We start from the raw sequence: 15,289 nt of genomic DNA, 5'->3' as shown, positions 1-15,289 counted from the left end.
AAACTTTATGACTGTGTCTCTCATTAAGCCGTATCTGTATTAATTCTGCAGTAACAAGGTATTTAAAAAAAAAGTATGGCTATAATTTATACTATACGGAAAAGTGTAATAACACTAATAATTACTCATAACAATTTTTGAAGCTGATTGACTAAGTCTTCTCTCATCTTGCCTGTTCTGTCCTTACTGTATTACCTTGTGTCATCCTGCGCCCTAGACTATGCCTAGCCTTATTCAGACACCATTTTAACAATTACATAATAATAATAATAATAATGCGGCAGGGCAGCTTGTGGCGAGCTGTTGGGCATTAGCGACCCGACCCACCCGATGCCGGGGAGAACCCCTGTTCCTCATCTCTGGCTTGCCTTTAATGGTTGTCCAGAGTGAACACTGACGAGGAACAGGATCTCCCACCTCTTGCTTGCCTTCATTGGCTGGCTTGAGTGGTGTACCGCTAGAGCAGCAATGCTCGAGGAAGGATGTATTACCCAGTAAGGTGCTTGTAGGGATCTTGACCGATCACGCGATTGTCCTGAGAGCCGTGGAATACCTCTCCTTCCTTAGCACCTCATGCCATGTTGCCCCCTTGTTGCTACGTTGCTGTAATGTGCTAGCGACTATTTTGGGGGGCCCATTTAATGTGTGTGCGAGTCACCCCCTGCCTTTTTATCCGTGTGTGAAACATATAGGTCAGGCAGGGGCCATAGTCCTTCCATAGTCCCAGTTACCCAGTCCATTTAGCATCCCACTCCATAGCCCTGTATTAGTTTTCTCCATATCATACAATAGTCCTGCACTAACCGGGGGTTTTCCTTGGGTTTACTTCCATAGTTTACACAGGGAAAATCGTCGGTTGATGTCACATTTCATATAGATGAATGTTGTCAAACGGGCCTCTACGTGTTGGCTTCGGCCCCATGCACGCCTACCAAATGCCCGGGACCCCATGGTCCCGTGATGGTAAAGACATAATAATAATATGTAGAATGTATGTAAGAAGCGTCCGTAGCCGAGCGGACCTCAGTGATCGTAACTGATCGCTGAGGTTAAGCAACAACTGACATTGGATGGGTGACCAATTTCATGTGGTGCTTTTCTGGACGCTTCCGTGCTTCGGACGGCACGTTAAGCCGTGGGTCCCGGTTGCTGCTTCGGTAGCAGTCGATAAGCCTAGTCAGAGGCCTTCGGGCGGCTTGAAAACATCTGACAGTTGGGTTGCCCACTTACCCGACAACTCTCTCAGCCGGTCCACCAACCCGCACTTGGCCAGCGTGGTGGACTAGGCCTAAACCCTTCCTTCATTGGAAGGAGACCCGTGCCCCAGCAGTGGGGACGTAATGGGTCGTGATGATGATGATGATGATGATGAATAATATGTAGGCACAACTCACACACGGCCATCCGACCCCAAACTAGGCAGAGCCTGTAATATTGGTACGTATCGGACAGCTGATATCTACAGAAGTACCTAGATATATTAAATTATATACAGCCATGAATCGAACCCGGGAGCTTCGGGTTAGCAGTCAGGGTCACTAACCACTACACCATTCACCCAGGGCTCCCGTTGGACGTTCCAAGCTTCCCGTCTCCGCAGCGAAGTGTTCGGGGTATCTCTCATGCCGGACCAGCTGCAGGTGCTCAACCCGGCCATGGTGCTGATGCTGCTGCCGCTCTGCCCCGGGGGCTGCTGGCCGCTTGTCCCGGAGATGAGGCCGCTGACCAAGATGTTTGTCGGGGGAATGTTGGCCGCCATGTCGTTTGTGGCGGCCGGGATACTGCAGATCGGGATTGAGGTGAGTGTGAGAGGGCATTTGGAAATGTATTTTAGATATTGCTTTCTGATGTAAAACTCTTGTGAAGGGCAAGGGGCTGATAAGAGCAGATTTATCCTTCTACGTTCGGCTCAGAAACGCCATCATTCTATGTCATTTTCTCATTTTTTTGTCTAGTAAGTAATAAAGCACATAATACTATTATTATTGTATAAGTAGGTACATTAAACCTGATAAAATGAGAAGATTCTAGTTTGACTGTGTGTCTATCTGTGTATTTATTTGATCGGTTCATTGAGTTAGTATCCTTACCTAGTACCTCAGTTCAAGTTTGCCATAGATAAATAAGCAATCATCCTTCTAGACACTACAACACCTCCCCAACCATTTCCCTCAGCGGTCCACCCTGCAGCCGCCGCCGCGGCACTCGACAGGGCTAGCATTCCTGAACTCCCTCCCCTGCGCCGTGGAAGTGTCAGTCCAGGGCGAGGTGACGGCGTCAGTGGAGCCCTACGGCACGGCGCTCGTGGCCCCGCTGCCGCTGCGGAGGCTGCGGGTGGCGGCGCGGGTGCGCGGGGGCTGCGGCGGGCGCGCACTGCGGCCTAGCTGTGCGGCGCAGGACATGCGGACTGCGCCCGGGATGGTTAGCGAGTCTGGCTTATGGTTGTAGGTTTGTGGTAGTTGGGAGCTCTCTCTGCCCTAATACAAATATTGGAAACAGTTTTTTTACAGGAGTAATATTAAAAAAGTAATCTAGGACTTGGTATAGTAAAATACATTACTAAATACTTACTTGTATAGTAAAATAAAATACATTACATACATTCCGCGTAAGATTGAGACACATGCAGTTAGGTAGACCTCTGACTATAAGTCAGATGTACTTAATGAGCACACTAGATTGTTTAACGTACGCAATTATGTAGTCCGAATCTTTATTTCACCGAAACTATATAGTTTCGATCTACTTCCGAAATAGGAAATGTCAGTTGCAAAAGCAAAGGTACTTACTTACTAGTATGTCCGAAGTTGTATGTCGGTCAGAGGCTTGCTCGCAAAGCCAGTGGAGCAACTATATCTAGCTCCTAATAGGAGACGTCCGTGACATGTGACGTTACTAAACTATCTTGCTATAATGGTAGCGATTCTGAGGCACTTATATTATATTTAGAACGTACGTAGTCTTTTGTTCAGAACTAAACTTTATGAAAATCCTTTGTGTAAATCTGGTTTTCCATATTCCAATTTGAAGTTTTGACAGAGGTTTATTTATTTATAGGACGATGAGCCCCGAATCCAGATCTCTTCAGTTTATTGTATCGATGCTACAATATTAAGAGGTGTAAATTTAAGATTGTATAAAATGTAATAACAGTCAGTCTGGGAAAGTCTGAACATAGCACCTTTAAACATAGCAAACATGTTCTTAATAACCATACCATCAAAATTAATAGAAATAAATACCTTATTTAATAAAAAAATTACAATGTTCTGACTAAAAGTATAAAACAACATAAGTACACAATTAATATGGGTACAAAAAGGTAGCACTATAATATGGTGACAGTTTTTAAATTTGGTGTTATTCCATGACGCTAGGCCTGTGTCGTGGACAGCCAGTTAATTCGGACGGTTAATTCTCTGGCAGTTTCCGTTCTCGAGAATCCACCTCGGGTGAATCTTCTAGACTCTAGAGCACCTAACAGGTCGGAATAGCCGGTCAAGCAGACGGCAAGCTTCGTCACCTAACCACGTCTCTTCACGTGAGTGCAAGTGAGTTATTCCATAATTACATGTTTCACGCCGAGCCAGGTGCTCCTACGGCGTGTGTGACGTCATCAGTGATCATGTGAGCTGTGACGTCACACATCACATCACAGATTAGATGAAGAGCTACCTGGAATGGCTGTAGATGGGACGAACCTAACATGGTTTGCTATACGCCTGGTTCACACCTGAGAAAGTCCTTGATCATGGAATGCAGCACTCTGATTGGCTGAATTGACGTTGAGTAGGACTTAGTTTATGCTTAGGTGGATTTACTCAAGTGGCGAAAAGAGCCTAAGCATAATCAAATTATGAGTAAGTGCTTACAATTTTGGTTTACTAACAAGTATTTTTTAGTAATCTTTCTCAAAATTATGTCTTTTTCATCACATCATGCTGATCCTAAAATATAAAGCTGGAATCTTTGAATCACTTTGCAATATGAACGAGGTAAGTACTCTAGGTCATTATTATAATGTCTCGAATGGGTTGGGTTAGGAGTCCGCAACGCTTATCTAAATGGACGGCTCCAATGTTGCCAGCTCATGTTATATTCAAAGTGATTGATATTCGAGGTAGTTACAATCGTGCAAGTGCATGTCATTTGGCATCGTATTCAGATTGTGGTTATTACAAGCCGATGATACTAGAGTCGAGTCGACAAAGTCAGGGGGGTCACTCTATATGACAAAAAACTAAGTTTTGCAGTTGTATTACGGACGACCGAATGGCGTAGTGGTTAGTGACCCTGACTACTGAGCCGAAGGTCCCGGGTTCGATTCCCGGCTGGGGCAGATATTTGTTTAAACACAGATATTTGTTCTCGGGTCTTGGATGTGCCCGTAAAATGGCAATAGGCTCGCCCCCTATTACATTGGGACTAACAGAACACTCTGGCGAAAAGTGGGTGCAGCAATGCACCTCTGCCTACCCCGCAAGGGAGTACATTAGTACAAGGCGTGAGTGTGTGTGTGAGTGTGAGTTGTATTAAAAGTGCTGATTGCACGACAGCTCTCGTTCGTTCGCTTTTCGTCAGTATAGAGTACTTTTCAGGCCTGTATTAGCGATTGCTTCGGGTTAATCTATTTGTGTTTGCCGCTTCATTTCGATATTGCATACAAAATTAGAATGCTAGCATGCACAGATAATATGGCAGATATATATATACCAATGTTATTACCATAAATTAGATTAAACCGCGTTTAACGGGTGCTAAGCTCCAATTTCGCCATAGTCGGTTATGTCGTAACCAGGGAAAGGTTGATCAATTATACGTCATCTCCATATAAATTCTTGACAGATGTGTCAAAAGTCAAGCAATAATCCGTGGTTTTGCTCTAACCCACTGTGGCGAAATTGGCACTTAGGGCCACTTGCAGAAACATATTAAATCTAGATTTAGTGTTAAATTTCGATTTAGTGTCAAATTTTATATGAACTGACGTTTCTTAAATCAAGATTTGACACTAAATCTAGATTTAATATGTTTCTGCAAGTGGCCCTTAGAATGGTATTTGACCGATTTAACAGCAGTAAATCCGTTCAAAACTATCTTAGTTAACATGAAAGTATATAAAAATTATCGAGAATGTTTTAATAGAGACAGCTGAGTCGCGAGCACAAGTTTCGAACCTCCGTTAACGTTGCGTATCGTCAACTGTCACTGTCAAAATGTAAGGCAAAGTTAGTTCCAAAAGTGACATTTGTTTTTTCCATATGTTAGGTGGAATTTCATCAAACGTTAAACGTATTTAGTAGCCTGTCAAACGTCTGTCAGTTAGTACAAAATGTATTTAAATACGTTTAGCGTTTGGTAAAAGTGACCCTTCGTGTAGATTCGAAAATAGTATCGAATCCGGTGCTCGCTGCAATGACTAGTAAATAAATAAATAAAATAAATATAAATAAATAAATATGTGGGAACATCTCACACACGGCCATCCGACCCCAAGCTAGGCAGAACCTGTGTTATGGGTGTCGGACAGCTGATATATCTACACAAATACATAGATAGATAGATACTAAATATAAATATCAACACCCAAGACCCGAGTACAAATATCTGTCTTTAAACAAATATCTGCCCCAGCCGGGAATCGAACCCGGGACCTTCGGCATAGCAGTCAGGGCCACTAACCACTACGCCATTCGGTCGTCTAATGGTAGAAGAATTCTACAGCGTACATTGAAATAGTATCTTTCAATTACTTTGTAACATCAGAGGGGCGTTCCATGAGGAGACAAAACAAATGGCTTATTTACTCTTCTACAGTCAAAACAAATGCTGTCGCTCTCATGAAAACAACTAAGAAAACATTAGTGTACCTTTTACGTGGTCTAATGTATTATAATCTTGCCTTAAAAAAGGATTACGGTGTTATTCATAAAAAGTTACGGGAGTCCTATAGGCTTGCTATTATTATTTATTACACTCACACATTGTAACATAACAGGAACACAAGCTATAAGCAAATGTCAAAAAAACTTTATTCATAAACGATCAATACTGCTAAAGAACTCTCCAAGTGATTGATAAAACCTTGATATGTTAAAGTTGGCTGGTCCCTACTATACACCTTCCGTAAAAAATGGGTTGAAAGGTGCCTTTTTGTGAGTGGAACTTTGTTATTGCTCAGTGTATTCTATTCTATTCTCTGTGGGGGTGTAAGTACCTGCACCTGGCTCTCTCGAGTGGAACCTTTGTGCATATCCCCAAGGTCAGTGTAATAATAATTGTTATTTTACAGTTCATGCCGATAGTGATTGGTCAGAATTCTGACGATGAGATGTCGCTCTACTTCATGGACCCAAACACCTTCACCAAGTCTCTGACCGGCAAACCGAAACTCAAGTAAGTACATATACATACATATGCACTCACGACTGTAATCCCCGAAGGGGTAGTCAGAGGTGGCTCATAAGCAAGCCACCCACTTTTCGCAGCACATTTGTACTCACTTACAATACAAAATCATTTATTTCCTTTAACAAAATAATCATAACATTTACAAGTAAATGGAGTCTCCTTTTAAGTAAACAATACCTGTATCAGGAGGCTCCGCTCTTCCACAATGGTTACAACATAAGAAAATACCACTTGATAGGTACCATGTCGCCGTTTTGGGATAAGTACATACAATGCACTTAGGATACACATCTACCCCCTTATTCATAGAGAAGTTACAAGACGTTTTAACTATTAAACTGTTTTGTCCCTCTCCGACAAGAAACAATTTGTTCTTTGACAGAGAGGGATAAAATAGTTTATTAGTTAAAACGTCTTGTAACTTCTCTATGAATAACGGGGCTAGAATGAAAATTGGGACCACCTGGGAGCTCAACCCAATACAACAACAAAAAAGGCGGAGTAATCGGTGAACATACATAAAAAAAAACCCGACGAATTGAGAACCTCCTCCTTTTTTTGAAGTCGGTTAAAAACGTAAATATTTTGATCATATTCAAAATTAAATGTTTTTTATATATTGGGGTCTTTTTAGGTCGACATTTTGTAAGTGGATCTTTTTCCTTGCTTGAGAGTGTAGGTGTAGGTACCTTTGATCAGCTAATATGATTTCGGTGTCAGTTCATAATTTTCTGAATAACGTTTACCTAAATACTATTGCGAAATCTATGTTAATTCATTACATTTTATTGGATACGATTCATACAAATAATGAACAAAATCTATAGAATTTTACACTCACGGGCAATGAAAACGTTCCGCTCACAAAATTCCAACACCAAACAAACTAAATTTTTTCAAACATTTTATGTGAAATTTGAACAAAATATTACCGTTTTTTGTTGGTAATATCCTGATGCTCCGTTAAATGTACTTCAATGTTGCAGAAGGCGTCAATAAGCAAGCCTTTTCCGTTTTGGAGTAATTTGGTACTTTTCTCAGTGGAACCTTTTCATTGCCCGTGAGTGTATAATGGGATATTTCTAAAACGAAAAACTCAAAACGTCTCCATAACGTCACAGGAAACATCTTAGCTGAAACGAGACAAACCGTTATGGCACCGTTAAGTTATTTAACAGTGTTCAAGATGGGGCTACGACTTTTAAATGCTTAAATTTCACATGAAAGCTCGCAGTATACCTTTAGAGCCTTCGCATACGTTCTATCCATGTTCTATGACGGATGACTCCATTTGTGATACGATCCATCAGAGACACACATATCTATGCATAAAGGTGCCGACTGGCCGCTGGCGACACGACGTGAGGTTGCAGCAAGCGATGACATTTCGCATTGTCACTACTTTGTAGTGATACTTCTTGGCTACCTAACGTTCAGACACATATATACAAAACCTACCAAAAATTTCCACCTGCCATTGACGTTCCATATGTCACTGGAACCTTTTCATTGCTCGTGAGTGTACTTGTTTCTAGGCGGGATAGCGAGGCTAGTTGGGTGGTCTATAAATAAGTAGTTATAATGATTTTGAGGACGTGACAAAAGAACGGGCGTCTTTGTGGATAAAATACAGAGGTACTTGTGAATTTCCCAACAGGATATACAAAAACTCGTGTAAAATTCCACTTTCACATGACAACAGAAAAATAAATGTTAGCCTGAAAAATAAAACAAAGCGAGGAGGGTGTGACCTTCGTAAGGTATTAAACAGATACTCGTACCTTCAGATAAATAATTAGGTATGATACAGCGTGTTGCCAATTCCAAGATCCTACAGACAGTGAATCACAAAATATTGTCGTTGAAAGATTGTATCTATCTAAGAGTTCCCAGCTGCGATTCAGTCGGCCTGAATCCTAAGTATTATTCAAAATGTATTATGATCTATTATTTTAATTTAGTTAATTAATAATCTTTCAAAACTGGCCACACATGACGGCAGACTTGACTTCATCTGCGTGGTCTCCAAAGAGTTGCGTATATAAGTTTCCACTCTGTATATCAGCATATCAACAGACACAGACATAATAGTCAGAAAACACTCCAATTATCTTAGCTACTTAACTTATCTTGAGTAGCTTTCCTCTTTATTGAAGTGCTAGGTATATTATTTTGCTAATAACACAAAAAAGTTGTTTGTAATGATTGGGTACCTACCTACTTACTTACGTAATTGAATACTAAAAAACATTACCCTCCCCCTTCGGCAGTCGGGTAATTAATGAGTTGCATAGATTTGGAATAAAATAACAATGTTTTGAAATAAAACCTCAGTTTGACCAATATCTTATCCTGGGTGAATAGTTGAATAGTTTGACAAGATACAAAAGCTATAACTCCTTATGAAGCTGTCTATACTTTAGGAACTACATTTGGTACACTCGAAACCACGTAAGTTGATCTTCCCCCGTAACCGTCCAGCACGGACGTGATCCGAATGTTCTCTTATCATTCGTTCATAAATGCCACATGTGTAATACTACTGATTCTGATACTGTTTTCAAAGTTTCATTTTGACAAACGTACCGTCTAATGGGGCGTCTAAATGGGCCAGAATTGTCACCGAGTGGGTGCTCAGTGATGGACGTCGGCGTCGCGGAAGACCCAGACGGAGTTGGCGGGACGACCTCGACAGGTTCTTGCCTCAATGGCCGAAGGAAGCACATGATCGGGAACGGTGGTCAGTTCATAAGAAGGCCTTTGCCCAGCAGTGGGACACAATACAGGCTACATAAAAAAAACCGTCTAACGGTGGTCTCTAATTACCGATGCTCACAGAAAAACTTTTGAACAACAGTTACTTCATTGAGAAATTCAAGATGGCCGCCATTAAGCTATAAAATCCTATATTTTATAGCTATGCGTTTTTTACTTAAATCTCGTTTCTCCAGGGTGGTGTACATCGGCGACACGGGTCCCAACAAGAACGTGTCGGTGACCGTGGAGACAGAGAAGGCTCTGCGGGACATCTACTACGTGTCGGACGAGCCAGTCGACCACATCGGCGAGTCCGCCTACATGTGCTTGCAGCCGGGCAAGTGAGTCTTCTTCATCATCAGTATTATGATCAAGGTCGTCATCATCATCATCATCATTCTCCATATTCGCAACAAATTTTCATGCCAACAAAAACGTATTTTTGTTAATAAGTACCTTATAATTAATTAATTTCATTATTTCACACCTGTGTGAAAGAAAAATGATAAAGAAGCCGAGAAGAATACTCACAAAACTTATAAAACCCCTATTTATCCGTCGGTAGTTAAAAATAAATACATACAAAATTTCTACAAAATACTTCTCAAGAACTACATAGTAGAAGGAAAGTGTTGCCCTTGAATTAGTTCCCGTGAGGATTAGCACTAAAAGTACTTACCATGTTTTATGTTCCGACTAGCTCCAAGGTTAAATCTATAAAATCTACAGAGTGTCGCAAAAGTTTTATAGAAAGCTAAAAAACTTCGTATCAGCGCGTCTTTCTGAAAAAAAAACAGCTTACTATACCCTTTTTTAACACCCAGAACATAATCTTAAATACCTACCCAACAATCGACTAAAATCAAAATTGACGAGGTATTTAGACTTTTATTAAGGCTGGAACAGATACACGGACTCCCAACTCCCAATATTACATAATGTAACTAGGTATCACATTCGCGTTTATACTAATTAGAATATTTTAAGCTTCCGTATAACTTTGCTCATATTCGTCGAGACTTGCAACAACTACTTTTACTTGACACAAAAGTCAACTTTGGAAAGGAAATGAGTAAAGCAATATTAAAGGGGACATAAATTAGGCACTCGCTACCATTAAGTTTCATACCTTTTGTTTTTGCTGCACTAAAATTTTCAATTTTGAAGATTCTGTCTCGTTTTTGTTGAATGAAGAAATCTCTTTATTAGTTACTTTACATTTTTAAATACTTACCTAGATTTTGAAAAGTTTTGAATTATATATTGTTCCTACGAATTTTTAACACAACACAAGCCCTATTTAGATTAGGCTGTCGAAATTATTTTAATTATATTTTACGGAATGCCATTTGGTAACAACATAGTACACTCACGGGCAATGAAAAAGTTCCACTCACAAAATGCCGACACCAAACAATCCCAATTTTTGCAAACATCTAATTTAAACTTTTAACAATATATTACCGATTTTAGTACTTTATATCTTGATATTCCTGATGCTCTTTGAACGTACTTCAATGTTGCAGAAGGCGTCATTAAGCTAGCCTTTTCCGTTTAGGAGTAATTTGGTGTTTTTCTCAGTGGAGCCATTTCATTGCCCGTGAGTGTAGCTACGTCGCGTAGTACGAAGACTATTCGTAGCAACATCGTAGCACCGTAGCATGACGTAGCAGTGTAGCTCGTAGCAAACATTTTCTATGTTGCAAAGGCAATGATAACGGAATTCGTTAAACATTATTGTAAAGTAATTAAATGAAACGGATTTAAATCAAACTGACACACAACTTTCACAATAATTATGTTATAGTGTTGTGTGATTTTGCTACAATACTTATCAATTATCTTGCTGTTCTTATACTGTTAATTTAAATGAATAAAAAACACATTGATCGGGGAAATGTTGGAAATTTTAAAAGAACGAGTTAAACACACTCTTTGTACTTCACTCCGGCTAACAAAGCCTGTCCGTCATGGCCTTACAGCATGTTCGCAAACGCAACAGCTTAAAAAATAGAAAACGTAAGATTCTGTACAGCCGCCTATGCCTATAGAGTTGAACAACGGTGACTTTGCTATGGTAAAAGATGGGAGCTTATTATTTTATTTATTTCGATATCCCTATAAATTATGTAATGTGTGGCCACATACGCTCCGGTCCACGGGAGAGTGTGGGCATAGAACTGTGCTTTTTTTTCGAAAATAAAACTCTCCAGCCCTTCCGGAAACCGGAAACCCCACAGACAAACGACATACCTCCAATAGGCGGATCTCTCCGGTACACCGGAGTGTGTATGGCGTACAGACGTACCATCAAGTACCATACATTACAAGGAGTCGTTCTTGCCCTAATCAACCATTTTCTGTGTTGGCACTGGTTTCTGTTGCAACGTTAGTTCTATCGGTCTCTACCAGAGGCTTTGTACACAAGGATTTCAGTGTTTAAATTTCCATGCGAGGCTTTTTTCATGGCAGCGTGTTTGCAAAGCGCAGCGCCGGATCCTCAATACAGTTCTTTGTTTGCGCTGCGGATGACGGCAGAGAAAGAAAGATGGACGGGAAATGTACGGGAAATAACGATGTTTTTTTGAAAGAATGCCTGTCGTGTGCGGGCAGCCGAGAGTACTGCTATTGAGGGAGGAAGCCTAATTTAGTCTGTTGTTTATGTACAACGTACAATATTTAATTATGTTACTATATACCTATGTATCAAATTATATTAATATATTTTTCATCTGATGCGTAAAGCACAAAAGTTCCGTTTGAGGGAGCCAGGTGCAGGTAATTACACCCTTACAGATAATATAATAGAATAGATCTTATGCGTAGATGATTCACTATTTATAATTATACATAAGTTAAAAATATCCTATTGATAATGAAAATAGCTCTGTAAAGTTTGCATTATATCTTTGTTTGTAACATAACCTATAAACGACTGTCGAGTAATATTCTATTAAAAACGCACGCATAAGCCGCAACTGCTATTAAGCGATACATATTATTATTTTGTAATTTGTAATAAGTATGCTGATAGAAATGTCCTATTTAAACATACAAAGTAATCTATACGTATTGAAACTGAAATAGTTATAATTATAATCATCCTGAATTGATGTATTTGCAAAAGCATTAATAATTATAAATGTATTTGCAAAAGGATTAATTTACATCTATTTATCGATACCATCGGAATTATACCAGCCAGCTTTCACATTATAACGTCTATCCATCTATGTGAAGGGTTCCAGTTATCTAGGCCAATTAAATTGGTATGCTACTCAGCGCTAGTTAACGCACTAAGGGCTGATTTTTCAATAGTCAGATAAGTGTTATCTGAGGAATAAAACTGTTGCTGTCACAGCTGAATGTTTGTATTAGACAATGACAGCAACAATTTTATTCTTCAGATAACACTTATCTGACCATTGAAAAATCAGCCCTAAATGATCTGTCCGAAAATTGGATAATGTACTCGTAGCCCAATGTGCCGCCTGGCATCCCGCCGGAGCCGCTCCGCATAGTTCATCAGCGGCTCTAATCTGGCTCTAATCTGGCATTAATCTATAGTGGAATCCTCACCTCTTTCAAAAAGGAGTTTTCGATCACGTCTTGCTGGAATCAAATGTAGTTTTCGATGACGTCTTGAATTCAATATTAATTTGTAGATGGCGCTCCGTCTATCATTACTCTTTGACTCTTTGGTCACTCTCGTGGATTTAAATTGGAATCTGGTGCCTTTATATTGAGAACCGCTGCCAATATTTAGTCAAATAATTTTCATGTATAATAAATGTGTCAAAATTAAAGAGAATTGAAAGCCTGAAAGAGAATGATAATACTGAAAACAGCCGGATTAGTGCCGCCATATTCCAGCCGTGTGAGCGAGCATTACCCGTCCGACATTTTGTGAGCTCCCATACCCGTCCGGCATCCGGCCACGGTTTCCGGACCGATTATTAAACGTTCCAGCGATTTCCGCACGTTACTGGTACTCGTATCTTCTTAATTAAAAGCTTTTTGGAATTTCCGCTCCGTTGCATTATTTAAAAATATACTATATTACTATCGAAAAATTAAACCTGGCTTAAAAGGTATTTAAATAACAATTTGACAAATTTATAAGGCTTTGAAGCCAACTGACAGCATTTAGCATGTGTCTAAGTTTTCATGGTAAAGCCGGTATTTTTTTTAATACTGATAATTATTTAGGTGATAGAGGAATGGAGTGACGTATTTAAAATTGCATTCACCACGGAGCTAATATTGTTATAGAATTCTGCGTATCTCCTGAAACTAACAGTGCCAGAATAGCCTTTCATTTTACCCGACTGCAACGTCGGGGGGCAATTATTTTCAGGCGCATGTATGTGTGTATGTATTTTTGTGTCATGCTCTACATACAGCCGGAAGGCTCGACGGATTTCGCCGTATTTTTGTTCTCTGTCTGAAAAACCAATATGCAAAACTCACCAACCAATATATTTCTTTAGATTTTTTTCCGTATGGTACGAATTAAACATGATGTATTGTATTATCGCTACGCGGCGGTCATTATAAACCTTAATTAGAGATGCAATTTTCTTTTAATAACATTTTATTAATATGAATATGTCCAGATATGAACTATAATATTTAGATATTAAGCTCAATAACTTATTTACATTTAATATTAATTAAATAACAATATTATGATTACATCTAAGTAAATCAAATGTCTATTTAAGGTGAGATGTTGAGATTCTTAGAATTCTATTTAAGTATATTCCTTTTCTAGAAAAATACCATTACTTTAATGATAAATAAACTAAGCACTTATATTTTTTTATCTTGGAATAGTTTCAAGAAAAAGAAATTCCGAGTAAAGTTGTGACTTCAAAGTCTTTTATTAGTTTTTGCTATTAGATTCCTCTCTATAATTTAATTATTTATTTATTCAGCACTGTTAATCTCAAGAATAATTAAAAATACACTTTCTGCTGGAATTAATAAAAAATTGCGTTCCAATACTTGGAATAAATTCTACAAATAACTCTTAGCCATTAGAGGATTTTAAGAAACAGTGAAGTATCTTTCACAAATAAAAAATAAATGTACTTATTGTGAAACTTTCCTCTATTCATTCAATTAATTTTGTCATCACCATAATTATTATAGGTATGTAGGCCTCGGTATTTTCGGTTATTCCGTTAGCGTAGAAAATTTACCCCAGGGAGGATTCTGGGAAACGTATGTCACAGTAAATTCACCCTACCATGGGTTTAAAATAAATCAAATTTACAGGATACATTCTTGGATTCGTTTTCCAGAATCCCGTCTTATGTCAAGTGTGAACTTTATGATAGCAAATAGGAAACATCTGAAAATTGAATTTGCTGCATGATGTCTAATAGGCTAGACTTTAAGGTTTGTTAATTTTATGACAGAGGTAGGCCTCTGTCATAAAATTGCTGATTTTCCGCATTTAGTGCCAATTTCTCCATAGTCAGTTAGAGCATAACCAGGTATAGTGCCACAATCTTATCTGTTCCGGTGGTCAAAATGTGTACTAACGAGACGTCATTGTCAAACTTCATTTCATACTCTGTGCGTTATTTGAGTTGTCAATTTCTGCGAAGAGGCTGACGCTATGTTATTTAATTTGTTTTGTGATTTTCTGGGTGAAGTTATGCCAAAAGCGCTGAAAAGTGATGCAAGAAAAGTAATACTAGATATATTGGCTTTTATGCAGGAAGAATAACGTATTCAGGCGCCTTTAATTCCGTTTGAAAAATTGGAAGAAAGAGTTGCAGCGGCTACAGGTTAGTGTTGCCAAATATGACGAATATTTTTACCCATATACTGTCATGTAATTTTATTAATATTTTCCCGAGAGACCCGTAAAGTATATAATCTTTATTTTTCTTTGATTACAGGTGTGAGTGAAGCTGCGTACCTATACCTTAGTATACCAAGAAGAATTTCTCGCACCTGCAGCGATTTTAGACGAAATAATGATGATTAATGACATCTTCTTCTTCCCCTACGAGTATCAAGGGTTGGCTGGAAGAAATGGATTTTTAGCAATTAGCCTTTGTACATTGTCTGAATTTCTTTTAATTTTATGCTCTTGTTTCTTGTTACT

At 39.1% G+C, this 15,289-nt stretch overlaps 1 protein-coding gene across 1 annotated transcript in view; it reads left to right on the top strand.

Moving 5' to 3' along the window:
* Positions 1–15,289, top strand: part of LOC105384233 (solute carrier family 15 member 1-like) — a 52,073-nt gene that overhangs the window by 11,899 nt on the left and 24,885 nt on the right. Inside the window, exons 9-12 of the mRNA XM_048632947.1 lie at positions 1,563–1,799; positions 2,176–2,421; positions 6,293–6,396; positions 9,363–9,509. Coding sequence (XP_048488904.1) covers positions 1,563–1,799; positions 2,176–2,421; positions 6,293–6,396; positions 9,363–9,509 — 734 coding nt within the window. The remainder of the gene's footprint in view (positions 1–1,562; positions 1,800–2,175; positions 2,422–6,292; positions 6,397–9,362; positions 9,510–15,289) is intronic.

Source organism: Plutella xylostella, chromosome Z (genome assembly GCF_932276165.1).
Source record: "Plutella xylostella chromosome Z, ilPluXylo3.1, whole genome shotgun sequence".
NCBI classification, from domain to species: Eukaryota; Metazoa; Arthropoda; class Insecta; order Lepidoptera; family Plutellidae; genus Plutella; species Plutella xylostella.
Note: the sequence above shows the minus strand (reverse complement) of the source record. Positions and strands in the feature narration are given on the sequence as shown.